Source organism: Periplaneta americana, chromosome 1 (genome assembly GCF_040183065.1).
Source record: "Periplaneta americana isolate PAMFEO1 chromosome 1, P.americana_PAMFEO1_priV1, whole genome shotgun sequence".
Classification (NCBI taxonomy): domain Eukaryota; kingdom Metazoa; phylum Arthropoda; class Insecta; order Blattodea; family Blattidae; genus Periplaneta; species Periplaneta americana.
The window spans coordinates 130,129,127-130,151,699 of NC_091117.1; the positions used below are offsets into that span (position 1 = coordinate 130,129,127).

Below are 22,573 nucleotides of genomic sequence, written 5' to 3' on the forward strand. Positions count from 1 at the left end.
GAGTGCCACGGTGAAGATTTTACACAAACAGCTGCATTTCCATAGATTTCTGTGGACTATGTTGAAAAACTGTATGCACAGTATCAACAGTTTCGTCACTCACTGCAGGTCTACTCTTCGTCTTGTTACCAACACTTCCAGTCTCTTTAAATTTTTCATACCATTCTTTGATGCTCCTCACATCTGGTGGACCTCGACCATATTCCCTTTTGAACTGTCACTGAACTGTAATAGGGGACTGTGATTGAACCAAAAAGAAACAAATGAAAATAAAAATATCCGTGATCTAAAAAAAATGTTAACAAAATTTATATTTCTATGGGTGCACCTGTCATAAAGAAGTTATTCTATGGAATTAAGCAAATTATTTCAGCTGTTATGGAGAGTTGTTGATGGTATTGCATGCGAAGAAGCAGCAATGTTACTGATTGCATCCTTTAGAGTATACTTTTTTACCATCTCGGTAACATTGCTTTCCTCATCATCAGATATTTTACTCTTGAAGAAATGCTTCCTATAACCACACTCCAAACTCTCAATCACGCCTTTGTCCATTGGCTGAATGACTGACGTGCTTTTTGCTGGCAGAAAACGCCGTGTTATTGAACTAGCACTGTGGGGAGTTGAGATTACATGGACTGCAGCATTATCCATTAATAGCAGTGCTTTTTCGGGCAAATTATTTTGTCACAAGTACAAACAAACCCGTGGGACTAACATAAAGAAATTAGTAGACACAAAGAAAAATCTAAATTTCAAACTAACTATAAAAATATACATATTTTTTTATCTTATATGTTAACAAATCTGTAAAACCATTCAGAAAATATTTCGTAGCTCTTCCAAGCATTCTTCTGAAAATAATAATTCACAGGCAAATCATTCATATTCATATTCGCTAACATTCTTTTTCTTTTAGATTTACCTTCAATTGCAAGTGGTGATCTATGAGTTCCACTGGCACTAGCAGAGATGAGTATAGTGCAGTGGGAGCCAGGGATTTTGGCAGATGAATTTTGTTAATCTGAATTCCAGAGCAAGTTTCTCACTGCTGCAAGGTCGGCTGATATCTCTGTCACAAGTGAATGGGTGGAACATAAGAGTAAACATATCCGAGTGACTCAGATGGACTGTTGCCTCAAAAGACTATGCATATATAACTACAGTAGTCTATAATGTTTGTATGCATATGAAAAGGGACCAGTTCCCGGCACACAATTTTCGAGATAATTTCAGTTGCCACTGCATAATCTTTTCCTCGTTACTGTAAAGTATAAAGACAATCTAATATAATAAAAAAAGCTATTCTATAATCAACAGACTGATTGATTCATCACCTTAAATCTCCTTAAACCCTGTGTATAGGTTTCTGTTAATCCTTAGTCAAAAGATAAGACAGAGTTTTACGAAATACGAACATTAAGGGATGGAAAATGGGAGGTAGTAATGATCAAAATAATTATATTGATTAATTTTTTGAACCAGCAGACATGCAGTCTTTAAATTTAAAACAAAGTTTCCTTCATAAAATTAGGTTACACTATTCATCTCATCTCTCTGAATTGTTTCTAAAAGTATAATAAATGTAAAAAAAAAAAAAATTCAACTTCATTTATCCCCTTCAAATAACTTTTGAGGTTTTTTCAATCCCCTAAAAGAGAAGAGAGGGGAGAGAAAGGATTTGACAGTTTTAAAAATTCACCAAAGTATTTTGAACTAGCTGGAGTATAGACTTAAAATTTAAAATGAAGGTTACTCTCTCCAATTTTGGTTAAACATTCTTAAATTTTTAAATACCATACCCTAAAGTACTGGTGAAAAGACAGAAGAGAGTGAGCAATCTCATGTCATCCAATTGCAACGAAAGTCGATATCTGGGGATCTTTGGGATCACAGAATACAAATATGGTATTATTTTGTTCGAATTTATCCCTAAAGTGGTGGAGTGGGACAAAAAATGGGTGAGAAATTAAATTTGATATCAGAGGGGTTTTCGAGACGAAAATGACGAATAACAAAATTTGTTCGAATTCAATGACAGATACTATGAATTATAGGGTATTTAAAAAAAGAAAAAATTGGGTAACGCAGATAGACAAAAATACAGTGAACACATGGATTTAAGGGGATATGTAAAACCTTCTGATAGTACAAAATTTAATAAATTCCAAAAATTTAATTTCTACACATCCTGAATGAATTTTGTGCCTAAATTTAGTATAGTCATCAGCCAATACTTCTAGATTAATAAACAAACTTTTAGATTCCATAAAATATATATTGTGAATGGTAATTATATTTTTCAATTTGTGCAGGGAAAATTTGCTAGTTTCCCTGATATTTTGTATGATTTTAAATATTTTAAAATGCTTTCTTCTCTGTTGTATTTACAGTACTTTTAAGGAAAGTTCATTCAATAAAAAAAAATATAATAATTTCCTTCATTTCCATAGGTGTAGGCTATATGACTCCTTAACTGAAATTGTCCTGTTCTTCTAGGGCGCAGATGAATGTTGATATCTGCCTTCACAATCAGTGTGTAATAAATATTATAGTAACTAGTTCAGCTGCATAAACATCTGCAAATGAAACAATAAATATTTTTTTACACAAAAAAAAAAACTAAAATTGTGATTTTTTACCAAAAATTGCCAAATATTCACCCATCCCTTTCCTTGTGGCGCTGAAGTTACGAGGCAAAAAACGAAAAGGATAATTCAAGTCCTGGCCTTTCGTTTCAAAAGACCGTCACAAACAAAAAGGTCCCTGTTATTGGAGAAGAAGCGACATTGCTAACACAGATTATGAAGATGGTGAAAAAGTTGGTTTGTTAGTTTTGGACCATTTTTTTTCAGATACCCCAATATGATTGCTGCTTTGTGTCCTGACATGTCGATCCTGCAGTTCAGATCACCAGTTAATATCAATGGTTTATCTAAATTCGTGCTGTTTAATGTTTTACTTAATTCTTCTATGATTTCATTTGCTGGAATGTCTGATTAACTGTCTACAGTATGAGTAAAAACTAATAACTTGCAGCTAAATGAGCAAAAGACCATCTACACAAAAGAATCAAGCCACATAGCCTATATAGGTCTAAATCACAACAGAACAAGCGCAACAGACATCACAGTAGTATAGTATAGTACTTATTTACATTCCATAGTATTCATACATCGCTTCACAACCTGAATAAGTTATGGAACATGTCAAAGAAATGTTAATAATACTACAAGGTCTTAATTATAGTCACAGTCTAGTTGAAATTTATGCAGAAGAGTTTTACAATATAGCCTACTAGTACAACACAAGGAGTTAGTATCGATACTTAATACAAGACAGAAATATTCATGCAATGTTGTTGAATGTCATAAATTCATCTACACAATACAAGGAGTGAGAAATTAGGTGCTTCTTTAATTTGACCCTAAATAATCTTATGTTTTGAGTTTGATTTTTTTTATATCCATAGGGAAGCTATTAAAAATTTTTACTGTCATATAACACACTCTTTTTTGACAGACAACAGATTTGCCGATGGAGTATGAAAGTAATCTCTTTGATGAGTACTTATGCTATGAACTATTGAATTATTTTCAAAGTTTTCACGATAATACATATGAGGAAGTTTATTAATGAAAACATATATTGACAAGCCATGGGCATTATTTCTAGTTTTTTGAAAATTGTTCTAGATTTGGCACCTACTATTATTTTAATTGCTCTTTTTTGATGTAGGACTATACTGTTGCCACCCGTATAATTTTCTCAGAATATTATTACAAAACTCATTACCGGTACCGAGAAGAAGTATGTAAAGTATTTTGTTTTTAAGGTATTGATACTTACTACCTCTTGCATAGATCTAATAGCAAAACATGCTGAATCTAGTTTGGGAGTTATTTCTTTAATATGATTTTTCCAATTTAACATATTATCGATTCATAAGCCAAGAAATTTGGTTGTTGTTGTTTCTATTGGGACCTGTTATTAATTATTGTGCTTGAAATTTGCGATGTTGAATTTGGGCAGGATTTTTTGGATTAGGCCTATGTTAGTTTTGTTACAATTTAATACTAGGCCTAATTCACTGGCTGGGAACCAATCACCAAATAATATTCATCTTTTATTAGGGGGACAAGATCATTTATAAACACTAGGAAAAGTAAGGGACCTAAAATTGACCCTTGTGGAATTCCATTAAATTCTATTAATATTAATAATTTCCCATGTCGAGGCAGATTTCATAGTGGTATTGATTTCGACTTTCTGTTTCCTATTTATGAGATGTGAGTGAAACCATTGGTGTGCAATGCATTTAATTCCATAATAATCTAAATTTGTCTTGCAGCATTTCATGATTTATACAGTCAAATGCTTTGGATAAATCACAGAAAATTCCCCTTCCCCAACTTGGAATTTTTTATTAACTGCCTCTACAATTTTGTCAGTTAAACTAACTTAAATGTTGCATTTTCCGTGGATTTATTTTTCCAAAATCCAAACTGTTCTGGAACTAAAATGTTATATTTTTCAAGATGATAATATAATCTTATCAACATGAAATTAATATGATTGACCCACGGTGGTTGAAAAGCATCTACTGGATGGAACTAGCTTCTCACTACTTAAAGCAATCTGCCAGAAAGAATGAATAGCTCTGCACCCATAAGGAAACTCACCAGTAGACAAATTCAAGAAAAAGCTCTTGTAAATGCTAAGGAAATGATGACAGACAAAATGCTGGATGAAAACACAGTTTAATTTTTACTGCACTATATAAAATATGAAATTATCACTGCAGTAGCACATTGATTTATGTATAAAACACACGCTTAATGAACTAAATGTAATTATGAAGAATGCACATTCCACTTCTTCCACTAAATGGCTCCTGACACGACACCAAGGCAGGCAACATTTGCAAACGAAATGATACTAAACGTAAGAAATGTTACTGTAGGTGTGTAGTATTATGTGACAGGTTAGGTTAGGTTTGTATTATGTAATATGTTAGGTTAAATTAACTAATATGGCCATCCTTTTCATTCACGCACGACGAATTTGGGGCGGGTTGGGTGGGCATACAGCTCTCTCAGTCATCATATGCAATTTCCAATGCTCCATACTATAAATCCTATACATTTTAACAATTTTCTCTAATGCTAGGGACATAAGTAACCTTTACCCTCCTTCCTTATCTGCTTCAGCCCCTGCCCTACGTAAGAAAGACAGCAAGAGTCCGTTCCAGTTGTGAAGCACAGTTCAAAGATCTAGCCTAGCCTAGTCTAACCTAATCTAACCTAACCCAAATTGGAAGTTTCAGTGTAGCGTGCTATAGAAAAGGCACAATTCGTTCATATGCACCAAATGCTATATGTACATGTATGTCTTACAAATACTGCGCAAAGCATGTATTGCAAACTGTGACGTATTTACGACGGATATTGTCAACACCTGTAACGCTACTCACAAATTTCACACACTACCAACTTTATCAATAATATGCATAGTTGCTTCAGCTATCCCCGTCTTAACTCCACGTCAGTCATGCAAAACTGGATAACTAACTGCCTTAGTAAACCACATACTTACCTATTAGTAATGTCTTCCTATATTTAACAAACTGATCTCTTCTTTTATTAAGATGTGCACTGACATCACACAATACATTACCTATTTTACAATTTTCACAGTCTGTCACTCGTCTGTCACTTGTACACCGGAACGGAACATAAACAGGAAGTTATACAGGTAGTGCCATCTATTCCTTGTCGCATTTCCGCTCAGTCGTGTGCAGAAACAGTCGAAACAGGGGTGGCAACAGCTGATTCGAAAGCAAGGGACATATTTGGAGGAAGACTCAATATGTCAAAATCCAAAATTCTTGTAAGCAATTTAGAATATCGAATACATGTCTGTTATTAAAGTTCTTAATAATATTAATTGTACGTAATCATAAAATACAATGACCCATGTGGCAAAATTACACCGAAATTTATTCGAGCGTCAAGTTCATTGTTTCTTCGTCACTGTGCTGAACATGTCAGAAATAAAATAAAGAATTATTTTGTACAAGTATGGAAAAATAATAAAAGCGATTGCAGCTTATTCATTTATACAGTTAAATTTATCTCCCTTTATGACATTTAACCTCTCAATCATAGTTAAGAATGAAACTGATAATGTCCGGTATGTTGTGCTTTTTAACTGTAATAATTGATAACAATAAAGTGTTTTCCTCGTTTCTTTCTTATCTTTAGACTTTACGAGTTCAGTCTCCGGAAGGAACAAAGAGAATTGATGTTCGTCCAACAGATACAATTTTAGAATTATTTGAAAAGGTAAGTGTAAAGTTGTAATAGTTTATATTATAGGACTAGTTGATAATGATATTCATATTTTCTTACATTTTTTAACACCTATATATTTTGTGTTCTAGGTTCATGACATATTTGGTTTGAGTGGCTATGCATTTGCATTGTATCGCCAGCGAGGCTGCAAGGATGAATTAATATCTTCTCGAATAAAGACTATTCGAAATTATGGTCTGTCACATGGGGATATGTTGTATCTAACACCCTTGAATGGGGCAATGTTATGGTCACAAGACCCTAGTCCTAGGCCTAGTACTAGTACTGGAAGTTCTCAGTCAACCATTTCTCCTTCTGGAGAACCTGTTGAAAGCACTGAGGTGGTGCAAAGTCAAAGTCAGCAAAGTGTACGACAATCTGTTGCTCTACAAGAAGATGAAGTAGATCTGCAACTTTGGAAGCTGGATGGAAAAGTGCAACGTAAACGAGATGAGAAATTGTAAGTAGATCTATTGTTATTAATTGAAATTCCTTAAAATGGGTAAATTGTGTAGGCCTACACATATTGCCTTCTATAAGATAGACTTAGTGCTTAGTGTGAACAAAGATGACATAGCCAGCACTCATAATTTTTAAGATTTATATGGGTTTGTTTCCATACCCTAACATGTTTCACCCTTGAGTAGCCTACGACATACGAGTTTTGAATTTCACATAAAAAATAATGATTTATTTATAGTAACTTAGTAGGGAAAATTAAATTATGGTTTATTTAACGACTCTCGCAACCGCAGAGGTTATATCAGCATCGCCAGTGTGCTGGAATTTTGTCCCGCAGGAGTCCTTTTACATGCCAGTAAATCTACTGACATGAACCTGTCGCATTTAAGCAATGCCATCGACCTAGGCTGGGATCGAACCCGCAACCTCGAGTACAGAAGGCCAGCGCTGTACCAACTACACTACCGAGTCCGACTAGTAATAGGGAATGCATTACTTTACATTATTTAATATTAGAATATATGGTACTGAGAAAGCTGATATGTTGGCCAAGAAAGGAACTAGAATAAACGTAAAGAAGAACTACAGTTTTTCATATGAGTCCATAAAACGAGTTATCAAAAGGAAAATTAACAGCAATTACCACACTAATTTCCAAGTGAACATCAAAATTCAAGATGGAACAATTCACTACAAGATTTAAAATCTGATCTACCACGAAAATCTGCTGTGGCCATGTTCAGACTGATTACTGATCATGACTGTCTTACAAAACATCTACATCGAATCGGACTATTGGACTCTACTAGGCCTAAATGTTTATTGTACAACAAAGAAGATGCCATGGACATGGAACATCTAAAAATCTGTAAATCTCTGGTAAATTGTATGGACCTTACATCTAAATATTGAGAAGCAAGAAGGAGAATGACTTCACTCTTAAATATTGAGCATTAAACACACACACATTTAATATTTTAGCTACCTTTAACATAGGTGCTAGTATTCATGCATCCAAACTCTAAATTCGAGTAGGCTAATTACCTTACATTTTAAATATGAAATGTGGCCTGTGTTTATGATTTTTAATTTTTATGACCATAGTCCATATTTCATATTTAAAAATGTGGCCCTAATCATTCATTCCAGAATTCCAACAGATGCTGTAACTTGAAAAATAGGTGTTTAAAATTCTATAATACATTTCGGTGCATTTCATTATTTTGATGGATATCTGAAGCTCTCTCAACAGAAAGTAGGGTCAGACCACTGACCAGATTGAGAGATCAAGACAACTCTTGAAGACGGAACAGGCAACATACTGGGGTAATACTTTATAATTGCATTACCAAAGAAAGGCAGATATCTATCCATACTCACCTACCAATCAAAATGCATATATATGTAAGGCATACCTAAAGCCTAAACTAACCAAAGCTAACCTGTTACTGATACTGGACCTTTCGAAAACTCGCTTTCTATCTACCTTTGTACCTACTGAAAAGCTTGCAGGAAAGGCAAACTTGGCCAGTGGTGATATTCAGCCAGTTCAGATGAACCGGTTGTTAAATTATTTTTTGGTAATATTTGCAATTAGCATGGACATATACCGTATATATTTAACATAGGTACAGATGAGAGAACTGGTTTTTAAACTTTATGAATATCACCAAGCAATCAGTATGATACCACCAAAGTTATGATGTAAGCAAGATGGCCGATATCGGGTAATATGACGTCATAACCAAATTCAAATTCAAAATCGATTAATAATTGTAATACACAAACCAAAAATACTACAAAATCACACAAACCAGTATCGCATCCTTCACTATACCCCTATCTATTCTACATAGACCATGATAGGTCTGCCAATAATCAGTATCACATTCTTTACTGCATACAGCTCCTACATTTTGTCAAGACACTCGCGATATGCAGTATGGGAACAACGTTTCTGTGAAGGGGATAGGAATGGAAGGTAGGGTCAGGCATGTGTCTACAGTGTTCAAGGCAAAAACTAACCCATTCCCCCATAATTCGTAAGTAGACTCATCCGATCTTCTGCGCAGCTCTGTAGGAAGAGTGGGGGAATGTCTTGACAAAATGTATGATCTGTACCTACCTATTGTAGTATACACCACAATACCAATGTACATTATATAGATTTGTTCCAGTACGGTTCAGAATTGATTCTGAACTTCCTGCTCATGTGCAGTAGCTCAATGTGTGTTCCAACAAGACTAGAACTGATTCCGAACCAATTCTGAACCAGTTACTTGTTCCAGCATGCCTTACAACTCATTCGGAATGAGTGAAATTGGTTCTTGATTAAAAGCAGGAACTGGAAATTCTGAACTGTTGACGCATGTGTAGATATTTTAATCTGAAGTAATGATTAAAATGCTTCGGGACTGGACAGGCTGAAATAAAAAAAAAACCGTCCTTCATGAGTGATTTGGAAGATGATAGAAATATATTTTATGATGAATTAAGTTTGGAAGATGAATGTAATTTTAATATGAGAAGAAACTCCAAACACCTTGAAAGAACAATTCAAGAAACGTTCAAACAACATAAAATCCCAAACTAGTTCTGAGACCATACACAAGTGGTGCATGCATCAAAAGAAGTTCTATATTAGTTCATAACATGTTCTGAATTGCTTGTTGGAACAAACCTTATAACAACAAAATCTCAAAAATAAATCCATTTAGCCCCGGTTCACACGAGCGGAATGTCTGAGGAATGGCAGCCGCGCGGCGGCCGCACCATTTTCTATGGCACACTGATTTAAATGTAGCAGTTCACACAGGACGGACAGTCTGCGGCAGCGGAATGTCTCCGCATGCCAGCCGCATCGCCCATAGCGGAACGGACGCAGCACGGTGGCCGCAAGTTCACTATGGGCTATTGAATTATATTGTATCAATCACACGAGCATACGCGGCAGTTTGGCGGCGAGTGTCCAGACGACATGTCTTGGCTTTTACGAGAACAGGACTCAATACCTTAGGTATGCTTTGGCCCTTTGTATGTCTATAGATCCATATGCGACGATTGTCCAAATGTGACAGATGACCTGAGTGACATTCGTGAATCTGATGCTGACAGATGGGCCACCCTGCATCAGTCCCTAATAGAGCTAGGTCCCATTTCACGGACAAGTAGCCTGATAAGTCTCAGGGGCCGGAGTCCCAAGCCCTTCCTGTCATTGTTGGCTGACAGATAGGCATCCTATATGAGCCCCAAACCCTTCCTATATCAGCATCGGAAATCCGTAAGCCCTTTTACTATTGCAAATTATATATGAGGGGAAAGTGGAGAGTGTTGGTGGAATGATAGAGGGAAACGGGAGTACCCCGAGAAAAACCCTCTGTAACTTCTGCTTGAGTCACATATCACACGAGTACTGGCTGTTGCAATTTTTTTTTTAACTTGTTGTGGTGCATTGCACATTGTGATTGTATTCGATGAGTGATATAGATGTAGAGAAAGTTGACGTTGAGGTGATCGAGAATGAGAAAAGGTTATATATTTAGGACATTCAAAATGAAGAGTACAAGGACAGAAACAAAAAATATTCAGCATGGTATGAAATTTGTTGTGTACTATTTCTCACTTTCTTGTAACATTCTGATGCAGAAAGGAAATGTGTTAATAAATAATCCTTGTCAAATATTTCTCGCATAAGCCTATACAATAATACATAAATTATTTTAATTTATGACATTTACCTTTTACTTCATTAATTTCTCCATGTACTTTTTAATAAAAAGTGATAACACTGATAATATTTCAGTTTCTGAAAATAAAACAAACTGTAACCTTAACATATTTCATTCCAGTAATCTCAATTTATTATTGATAATTCCTTCTAATCCCCTTCTACTAAAGTACCGGTAATATAGTACAGTAATATGTTTTCTCCAAAGTGAATACGAAATTAAATACACTTATTACTTATTCATTTCAATAATTAAATGCATACAAATATTGGCATTAATTTGCCATAAATATTATAGAAAGTATTCTATTGGAGGTATAGCCAATCTTACGTTAATATATTCTTTCTGAAGGAATTTTTCAGAGTATGATACAATAAAATTCAACGAAGCTGGGAAATGCCATTTTGAAATTAATTAAAATAAACTGATTCCTCCTTGCGCAACTAGTTAAACAACACATGAAAAGTTCCTTGTAATAAAGGACTGTTGACCATTGGATGTACTCAATGTCTTCATCTTTACTTTTCTTATCAATAATTGCATTTGGAAGTACACTAGTACTGCACGGTGATTAGTATCTGTGACGACTGTCCACCTCAAATCCTTCCGTCCGTCTTTTATCTGCTCGTGTGGCCTCAGAATGGCGCGACTGCCGTTCCGCAGACATTCCGCTCGTGTGAACCGGGCCTTATTAAGTCAAACAACATGAAAATTAACAATATTAAAAATAAAAAAAAATTGCACTGGTATAAATAACATAATAACAATACACATACCAAAAAATGGAAAATGGCCCTAACCTCTAATAGAAATATACAAATACCGTACAAAAAACAAATGCAGTATAGAAATTATAAGCACCAGTAATTCAGAAATACACAATAAAATTCTGGGGGGTCATGATCCTCCAAAACCCCGTTTGAAACACACATAAACGCATCGTCTCTGTATTCCTCATCCTTCACTGTTGCTACCTCTCGTCATTGGAACTCTCTGCCGCCTGAAGTCAAGGGCTGCCGAACATTGAATTCTTTCAAATCCAAGTTAGAAAATTATCTTATGACGAGTTGCCAAACTAACTTACTATTATGACAAGTGTTGTATTGCATGTTTCCACGTATTCACATTTTTTTATGTTCTAATGATATTCAACTTATTTTATATTTTTGTTTTCATATTTTCCGATAATGTTATATCTCTAATGTGATAAGTTGAGCTATATATAATCTTAATTTTCCTTATTGTGCGTACTTAGAAATATTGTACTCACTGTATACTTTGTACTGCACTATTTTATTACTACTATTAGTATTATTATTATTATTATTATTATTATTATTATTATTATCATCATCATTATTACTATTCTTATTATTATTATTATTATTATTATTATTATTATTATTATTATTATTATGAATAATTGTCTTTTTTTTGTATGCCTCATTTATTTTGACCTGCTGTTCACATATTATTATGCTTTTTTCTTTCTTTCTGTATGTTATATATTATGTCTGATTTCTTCTTATTTGTTGTTTATTTTTTATTATTATTATTATCTTATTCAGTTTTGTGTGTAAAATTGTAGTGTAATTTGTAAATTTGTAGTGTTTTTGTAACGCAGTCTTTACTCCTGGTTGAGTGTTAGAGAAGGCCGTATGGCCTTAACTCTGCCAGGTTAAATAAATCATTATTATTATTATTCTTATTATAAACAACAAATAATAATAATAAAAACGAAACAATACACTAAAACACATCACACACCCACAAAAAGTATGAAAGGCATACAGGTAAAGAAAAATTAAAAACTTGTCACTTTAAACACAAAAAATTCATTGCCAGGTCAAAACAAAATAAGTAATAAACTGAATAAATAACTCATTTAACTATGCTCACTTACTGGCTTTTAAGGAACCCAGAGGTTCATTGCCGCCCTCACATAAGCCCACCATTGGTCCCTATCCTGAGCAAGATTAATCCATTCTCTATCATCATATCCCACCTCCCTCAAATCCATTTTAATATTATCTTCCCATCTATGTCTCGGCCTCCCTAAAGGTCTTTTTCCCTCCGGCCTCCCAACTAACACTCTACATCCATTTCTTAACTATGCTCACTAATGAAATTAAATATCATTTTCGAAGAAACACATATTCTCAACAAAAAAGCAAATTAAATCCCACACGACAACTGAAAACCTAATCATCAAACACAAACGAAGAAGACGGAACCTGTAGAAGTCTACTTGAACCAGGAACAAACTCCTCTGAGCACACTACAAGCAATATCAATGTATAACGAACTTTTTACAACCACTACTTGCCACAAAACACAGGAAGAAAAGTACGAAATTCAAATATAAAACAAAAAAAAAATTGTCCATTAAAAAAAAATTGAAATATCAACATTTCAAAAACAAAAAGATATTGAAATATATTGCAATTACCAACCACAAATAATCGATAAAAAAACACAGAAAACAACAGTGAGCACAGATTAGTCTGTGTTCGCTGGAAAACATTATAGGTGATGTAATAAACACTCAAAGAAGTGAAACTATTATTTACTTATGGCTTTTAGAGAACTCAATTGCTGCCCTCACATAAGCCCACCATCGATCCCTATCCTGAGAAAGATTAATGCAGTCTCTACTATCATATCCTACTTCCCTCAAATCTATTTTAATATTATCCTATCTACGTCTTGGCCTCCCAACTAACACTCTATACGGATTTATGGATTCGCCCATATTATGTGCTACATGTCCTGCCCATATCAAACATGTGGATTTAATGTTCCTAATTATGTCAGGTGAAGAATACAATGTGTGCAGTTCTGCGTTGTATAACTTTCTCCATTCTCCTGTAACTTCATCCCTCTTAGCCCCAAATATTTTCCTGAGCACCTTATTCTCAAATACCCTTAGCCTCTGCTCCTCTCGCAACGTGAGAGTCCAAGTTTCACAACCATACAGAACAATTGGTAATATAACTGTTTTATATAATCTAACTTTCAGCTTTTTTGAGAGCATACTGGATGACAAAAGCTTCTTAACAAAATAATAACATGCATTTTCCATATTTATTCTGTGTTTAATTTCCTCCTGAGTGTCATTTAGCCTGTATTTGTTACTGTTGCTTCAAGATATTTTAATTTTTCCACCTCTTCAAAGGATAAATTTCCAATTTTTATATTTCCATTTCGTACAATGTTTTGGTCACGAGACATAATCATATACTTTGTTTTTTCGGTATTTACTTCCAAACCTACTCTCTACTTGCTTCAAGTAAAATTTTCGTGTTTTCCCTAATAGTTTGTGAATTTTTTCCTAACATATTTACGTCATCCGCATAGACAAGCAGCTGATGTAACATATTTAATTTCAAACTCTGTTATCCTGGACTTTCCTAATGGCTTATTCTAGAGTAAAGTTAAAAAGTGAAAGTGATAGTGCATCTCCTTGCCCATAGTGAATTGGAAAAGTATCAGACAGGAACTAACCTATACAGACTCTGCTGTACATTTCACTGAGACACATTTTAATTAATCAAATTCGTTTCTTGGAACTATAGGTATCATAAAATATACTAGACCCAATGATCCCACCTCTCTGCCGGCCACCACTTCCACAGCAACCTTGTACCCTTATTCCGGTGCCAAATTAGCATTATCACCCAATTTGTCTTTATGTTTAGGGCATGTATGACTTGACTAGAAGCCAAATACGTAAATACATCCTACCTGTATGATTATGTTGATAATAAAATTTGAAATTTCTAGCACGATTTTCTTCTAAAGGAAAGAAAAAATTGGACCACTTCTCATTGGCAGTTGGTTAATGGCTTTCGTATTGTTTAGCCTCATTTGGTGACATCTTTCTTACAGCCTTCCTAATGCATGACTTGACAAATTCACTATCTACAAAGGGGTGACATGATGTTGCAATATTGTACGAAAGCTCGTAACTGAGGTATGAGGCACAATCGTCCTTGGGAAAAACATGCGATGATGATGCCTACAGGACAAGCAAAAATCATTACCTATGTTGTATTTACGTTATTTAGGAATAATGTTAAATGATAGCATTCAATTTTAATAATAGCATCACTTAATTTGAAATAGAATAATGTCACATAGGTACTATAATTTTTAATAGTATTATTAAATAGATTAATATTCCAATTATAAATATTAACCCAGATGTTCCTGAATTATTTTTTTGTTTGAAATTTCGAAAGATGGTGTGTATATTGTTCATAGTGATCCTTAGTAATGGACAAGTATGTTTTTTTAAGTAATAACCTTCCTAGGTTTTGCAGAAAAGTGCGTCCTTCTGGAAGGACGTCAGGATAATATGACTATAATTTCATAAGAAATGTGAAGAAAGATTTTTCGTAATAGACAAGCGAATTTCAGCAGTTCGTACCAGAAAATTATACTCGTGGTCCTTCAAAAACTATAAGAAATACTAAAAATAACATTTAGGGGCCTAATAATGTTAAAACTATAGATATCATTCAGTACAATTACATTTATTGCTATTTATTTAGGAATGATAATATGTTGGAATACCACAAAACAATTGAGAACATGCTGACATAAATAAATATCGCAAAGTATAGCATGAATTAGCTGTGGATATCCAGTCACTCATGCTTATCACTAATCCAGTGACTATGTTTTTTTACTAATCCAGTAAATAATGTTCTTTCACCAATCATTTCACTTGATGTGAAAAGACACAAAACAGCTGACATGAAGAGGCAGTATGAATGTCCACTGGCAGATCAGAAACGTAGTGGTCCCGTCCATCATACCAGGATGCAATTTTCGATACCTTGGAAGGCCTACCTTTGCTGGTGAGAATCCCTTTTGTTTGATTTCAGAATAGCTGTCGCAACTCGTCTCTGAAGAGACAGATTATCTATATTCTCTTCATTAGGCCTGTACAAAAGACAGGCATTCTGTTCAGCGACATCTATAAGATGAGCGATGATTGGAAAGTACCATTTCTTCCCTCTGATGGACGTCCGATAGAGAGACACGTTCTGGTCCCCACGATCGATGCCTCCCATATGATTGTTGTATGACTCAAAAAGACGAGGTTGAGGCACAGCTATCCTTAGTTTCTTCTCTCTTGAAAAGCGCCCAACTTGTCTCAGAGGAAAAATTTATCTAGGTCATCGTTATCACACACATACCACGTCATCATGATGAAATCGAATCTGTCTCTCGATATTGCTTTTGACACAAGTTCATTGTGACTGTCTTGTTCCCCTTGCCAGTACATTCTTCTTTTGGGAACTACTACTACATAACCACTAAGCAGGACTACAGCTAGAAACATCATCATTTCATTTTCAGAGCAGTCTCCTACTCTGTTCTTCTTTGCTGCGTACTGATTGATATAAGTGACCATCATGTTTAGAATTTCTTCATCGGGTTTGAGTGGTACTTCACACATCAGAGGTCATTCCGTGCTTGGAAGAGTTGAGTCTTCATTTTCAGGTTCCCTTGTAGTTTCTTTCTCGGCAGCTTGTGTCCCAGTAATACCTTCCTTGTTTGTCTGCAGAGTTGGAGGGACCAATGTAGAACTGGTGGTTGGGAGTGTTGAGCCTGCTTTTACAGATTCCTCTCTATCTTATTTCTTGGTAGCCTTTGTCCCAATAACGTGTTCCTTGTTTGTTTCCAGGGCTGTAGAGGGCGTTGTAGATCTTATCCTTCTACACTTTCTAGATAGCAGAGATGGACCAGGTAACAGACAGCAATCCCCTGTCATATGATGAATCCTCACATTCATTGTCGATAGCGATGTCAGTTACAAACACATCGGCACTCAGCTGGCTTGCTCTCAAATTATCTACACATGGGTTGTCTTCTGCACCTGAATCCTCATCAGTCAAATCATTATTTGCATTTAGAGGTAGCAAAAGTGCGACATCTACACCACTGTTTGGAATAGTTTCACTACTATTCATGATTTCCAGAAGTTCATGCAGTGTAATTTTTCTCCGGGAAACACAAAGAAAATACCATATTATCCTGACGTCGTTCCAGAAGGACGCTAGAAAACATAACGTTATTACTAGTTATGAATGTACGTTCATGCAAATTTCACATAAGTGTATTGGAAGCCCTAACCTTTGAGATACTGCACCATAAATTTCAAAAAAGTAATCCGTAAATTACGGTAAATATAATTACCCATTTATAACAAGGTCAGTCAAATCAACCATCACTACTGAAGTCCAACATTCAGGTCTAAATTTCTCGCTCACAACTGACGATTAACTTGCAGCTGCTCTGCAGTCGTCAACAATGGACATTCGAAAGGCAGCGTGACTAACAATAGTAACATTTGGAGCCTAATATTAATTATTACGTCATTATTTCTTAAGCCATGCATTCCGTCCTTCTGGAAGGACGTCAGGAACATCTGGGTTAATAGTATTACATGCATATTAACATTCTAAAATAATAGTATATGTAATAATGATAATATTACAGTAATGTTAACAAATTAAATAATGAACACTTACATTTATATTCTCAGACAGTTCCATGAATAATTTCATACTTTGATTACTAACTATTTCTTTGTATTTATCAGCATGGAACAAATCATAATGCTGTTTTAAATTGTTTTCAGCACATCACGTGCTTCTTGCATATTATATATAGAGCATCTCCCCAATTTATATCCCTAAAAAGGAATGTGACTCCCCAGGCGAGATTGAAACAGTTTGAAAACTTATGGTGCCATGTACACCCTAGCTTGGTTGTAAACACACTACCTAGCATTTACATCCCCTCATCAGGTGTGCTTGGTATCAGCGGAGCTCATACGAGCTACTACTGACTCTTATGTGCAACTTACTCATACATGCGCCTATTGCCGCTCCTGGTGTAGAAAGTTGGGACCGAGCCTTATTAACAATTTCGAGCCCAGTTGATCCAAGGAATTCGAGTAAAGTCACGCTCCTGAAGTTAATGTCCCTACTCCCCCACATGATGTGATAGGCGTTGGCATCACAACACACTAGCAATAGCAACCCCTCTTCTTCACAATATCTTACCAGACTTGCAGACAATTCTGGTGGTGATTCTTCTGGACTATGAAGAAAATAGGCAGAACAGACCACCAGTTTCCTCACACAACCTTCATATAGAAGATCAACGCAAGTTGCTACCACATCTGTGCTACAGAAGTTAACTAACACGAATGCATTGATTTCCTTTACATAGACCGTAGTATGAGGAGCAGTATTAGAGAAACAATAACTAGGGTAGAAATAAGTAACACAAAAGCAGAACTTATCGACCTCAGAAAAGGTGTTATGCAAGAATCACCACTTTCACCTGCATTGTACAATTTATCAGCAGATCACATCCTTAATGATTTATTGAAAGACTCCATTGCCACGAAATATGAATTGAATCTTGTTTCTGGTTTAAAACACATTACTGTTCTCGGATTTGCAGACTGACAATATGGTTATTGTAGCCAAAAAAATTCTGCTTTGGAACTAGCAAATATGGTGATTGATTGTTTCAAGATATAGATATTAACATCAACAGATCTACAGCTATTAGTATTTCTCTTGTAAATTAATTCAAAATCATAATTTACAAATTTATGATAATACTAACATCACTTGTATATCTTCTAATGAATATGTATGCTAGAATTTTTCCGATGTTTGTCTATTCAATTCACAAATGGTTCTAAATAACTTAAAAACTAAATTAGATCTACTAATTTCATCCCCTTTACTTCACCCTGATCGAAAGTTTTGTACTTTTAATTCATCCATCTGTCTGTCATTGATATGCACCGTTCAGATAATGTCATTAAACAAAATACCCAAAAGGTTTCTTGACGATGCCGATAGAATTATTAAAAGCACTCTAAAGAAAATTCTTGACCTCTCTGCTGATATATCCGATTTCATGATATATATCCATTGTAAATTTTAAGGTGTTAGTCTTTTTAGAGTTTGTTGAGAGTAAACATTACAACAAATCAATAGTTTAAAGGTGTTATATAAAGCTTAAGATTCATATATTGCTTCTATCATGAACCAAATAGATAAAAAAAAATCACGAAGGGTTAAGTCTTTCCGAATGGACTGTCATTCTAAAATGGTGGGCTATGTTTCTGCAGTCCGAGCTGTACCGGATAGGAGTTGGAATACCGCTGTAGATGCTGCCTCAGTGAGATCAAAACTCTTCCTCATATCCTCGGTTTCTGCCCCTACGATGAGGCCCTCTGCAAAATACTCCACCGCACAATCTTCTCTATATTTGCTGAGAAATTGCAGCAGGTTGGTTTCATCATATACCAAGAGATACAAGGATTAGCCACACAAGGCAGTGTTAGATGTATTGATATTATTGCCATCAAAAACAACTCTGCTTTCACTCGACCCTATTATCAGATTCGAAACGCATGCTGAACAACTGACTGAGGTGGATTCTGAAAAAAAAAAAAAACTTATACGAACTGACAATCCCATATTATAAAGAAAAATGCTACTTTTCAGAAATCGAGGTTGTCAATTTGATGGTGGAGCAAGGAGAACCATAATGTCCTTCTATGCCAAAACATGTAAAAAATTAGGCCTCAATAATACCACTATGAGAAAAATAGCCATTAGTCCCTTAAAGGGATCCATTTGTATTTTACAAATCACCAGTATAGTAACAATGTTTGAAATTTATTTTTATTTTCTATATTGTAACTTTTAATTCAAACAATAATGTAACTTTATTGTTTCAACAATAATCTCGTTCTATAATTTAATTTAAACACTCCCGTCAACAATGGGATTTCCACTCCACACAGCAACACAGTATTCGTTATTGCACTCCACAGACGACAATGACAATTCACTTGGATTATTGAGAACAACAATGAACTGTTAATCTTAACTAATGTTCACAAAGCACTATTTACAAAACAGAGCTGTCAGTTCTCAGTTCACAGTTCGTTTGCCTCGGCTAGTTCTTCTAGCTCAGTGACTCAAGTTCACAGAATATTGAACCCAGGACTTGCAAGAGTCAGTTCACTGAACTTCGAACTCAGGTCCCCCAACTGCGGTCCACTGCACTCGAACCAAAGGCTCCGGATATGCCGCACTGGCCAGGACGCTCCCACAGTTGCGGACACACTCAAGTCGAACTCCGGTCTCGAAGCTGGCTTCACTGCTACACAGGACTCACTGGCTTGCTGACCAAAAACTGAACCCGCTTCTCCTCGCGTCCTGTATTTATCACTAAACCATAGTTTCCAGAAACTACGATCCTCGAAATTTCTAGAGATGCCGAGAGGATGGCGCCTCTCGACTTCTCTGGATTTCTCTCCTCAGTTGCAGCTGCGTTACTTCCCCCTCTCTGCCGCGGCCCACCATGTCATTGTTCCCCTTACGTCCGTCCCCTCCAGTTTGCGTGACTGTGGCCTCCACGCTCTCCGCGCCTTATTCTTTCCACGCGTGCCCCGCCCTCTGTGGGACGGGTGATCGACTCCCGGCTGTCACAATATGTTTACTCTATTGTACTTGTTTGATGTATTTTATTACATAGGTTTCTTTATTTCCAGCCGGTGTCTTGGTCTAAGGCATCCTGCTTAGGACTTGCGTTACAGAATGCATGCTGGTTAGAGTTCTCATGGGGGGAAGAAATTTTCTCATGAAATTTCGGCCAGTGTATGGGACCAGTGCCCACCCAGAATCGTGATGCACTTAGGGAGCTACGATAGGCAGCGAAAGCCAGCTATAACGACTGGGGAAATCATTGTGTTAACCACACGATACCTCCATTCTGTTTGCATGATCGTCCACCTCTGCTACTTCGACATGTGAACGTGAGGCCAGCAGCCGGCTGGTTGGTCTGGGCCCTTCAAGGGCTGTGGCACCACAGTATTTTTTTTCTTTATTTCCTCTTTATTTTTTCAAATTATCTGTTTCTTATTTACCCTTATACTACGCGCCCAAGTTAAATCTGCATCCAGAAAGAATGTGAATCACTGTTCCCTCTCCCTCTGGCCTTTGTAACCTATGAGCAAATACTGAACTGGTAAAGAGGTAGGCCTATTTACTGTTCGTGCCAGCAAATTGTATGGGATAGTGGTGAATACACATGTATAGGAGATGCTGAAAGTATTGTACCTGTAAAAATATTGTGAAGTGATAATGTTATGCACCATATTTCTTACAGACATTTATATATATATACACACACACACACACACACACCTCATTCATTGCACTATCTCTTGTAACATGACCTCACAGACGAAACAACTAGAGCCATTAGAGCTACTAGTGCTCGTCTCCTGAATTCACAGGACGCAAATTTATCTTGGCATAATATCTATACAGCTTGATTCAGGGATTTTGGCCCCTGCAAAAAGTAAGTAGACAGACTAAGAGCGAATTACTCATCACTACTGTCGGGCTGGGTCACACAGGTCAGGCTGCGCGGTCATAACACCTAACATTTTCTTCTTATCATGTCGCGGTACACTCCATCTTAAAACACAGTATTCTTCCACATGCCCCGTTACTAACCACTACATCTGTTGACTAACAATGTCACGATGATTTATATTTTCTTCACATGAGTGTCCCTCAACTTCGAGCATAGATATTATTTTCATTCTTCCTCTTTCCTCTTCCCCTTCTATGCACATTTGTGATTAAATTTCTTTCCTATGACACAACATACAGCTCACTCACTAGACAAACAACCAAGGACAGGGGCCATTAACGCTGAATCGAGTGGTACACGTTCATAAATATCTAGTACACTTTATCAGTCATGGCAGCCTTTTAATAAAGGTAATTTATAAAATTAAAAATCAGCATCACCCAAAGTTCCTATTTCTTTAGCTTGTCTCTTATACATCCATGATTCTTGTATTAGAGCCAATTTAATGTCAAACTCTTGGAGTCTTTTACACAATAATCCTGTAGATGCAGACCCGAGCTGGAGATTGGCCTGCAGGAACTTAATTGACAATTTACCTCACTAGTTGCTTCCTTCGGAAGCATCCATGTGCTGTCCTGTAACTAGTAGATACTGGGAAACTAGATCTGATTATTCTTTTGTGTACAATTGTTTGTGTATCTGTGATTTGCTCTGTAGTTTCCGTTTGTGTTCCACAGTTCAAGCTTGGATGACCATCATAAAGCTAGAGTTTTCTCCATGCAGTGTGCAATTCTGAAATTGAGTTTAATAATAATATGATATGACTTGATGTGACATGACGTGATATATGATATGATATTTGTCAACAGCATCAGTATCAATTATGGTGTACTTTCACATTTCTGTATTTAGGTTATACCGTAGCAGGAAGACTTACAGGTGGATCCATTTCAATACAAAAACTCGTCCTCTACTGTGCATGTTGTGACGTCATCTGGATTGCATTCTCATCCGAGATGCGAGATCTTGCCACAACCAAGATGATTCCATTGAACATTTATCATGTCGTAGCTTCTATGATAGTCAATGAATTACACTGTTATTTTTATGATTGATAGTTCAATGTCTAAGGAAAGGATAGAAAAAAATATCTAAACCAAATCGTTTTTGAGGAGTGAGAAAAGAATACTGGAGGATAATATTAAAACAGATTTGAGGCAGATGGGATATGATGATAGAGAGTGGATTAATCTTGCACAGGATAGGGACCAATGGCGGGCTTATGTGAGGGCGGCAATGTCTCAATATAACAACCGGACAGTGTTTTGCACTGCTAGTAGTAAAAAGAGCTTAATTCTTACGAAATGTATAGACCTTCATTGTTATTTTTGTTACAGGTGTCGACATGGGTCAAATGGTTGCTGTGTTCATTGCTCACCATTGGAACCTTTTGATGAGACTTATTTGAAAGAACAAAACATCAAGCATTTATCTTTTCACTCTTACCTCAGGAAACTTACGGCAGGAGTTGACAGGTAATAAACACTATTCCGCTCAAATGCTACGTTCTTTTGTATTCTTTCCTTGCAAAAATGAATA

At 35.9% G+C, this 22,573-nt stretch overlaps 2 protein-coding genes across 3 annotated transcripts in view; one reads left to right on the top strand and one right to left on the bottom strand.

Moving 5' to 3' along the window:
• Positions 1–5,734, bottom strand: part of LOC138700920 (uncharacterized) — a 205,283-nt gene extending 199,549 nt beyond the window's left edge. For both annotated transcript variants that reach the window (XM_069827378.1, XM_069827352.1), the window contains exon 1: positions 5,596–5,734. The gene's annotated coding sequence lies outside the window, so the exon portion shown is untranslated. The remainder of the gene's footprint in view (positions 1–5,595) is intronic.
• Positions 5,735–5,781: 47 nt separating this feature from the next.
• The window catches only part of Npl4 (nuclear protein localization 4), a 129,216-nt gene continuing 112,424 nt past the window's right edge, over positions 5,782–22,573 (top strand). The window contains exons 1-4 of the mRNA XM_069827327.1: positions 5,782–5,889; positions 6,264–6,344; positions 6,443–6,813; positions 22,372–22,509. Of these exons, the coding sequence (XP_069683428.1) occupies positions 5,869–5,889; positions 6,264–6,344; positions 6,443–6,813; positions 22,372–22,509 (611 nt within the window). The 5' untranslated portion in view covers positions 5,782–5,868. The remainder of the gene's footprint in view (positions 5,890–6,263; positions 6,345–6,442; positions 6,814–22,371; positions 22,510–22,573) is intronic.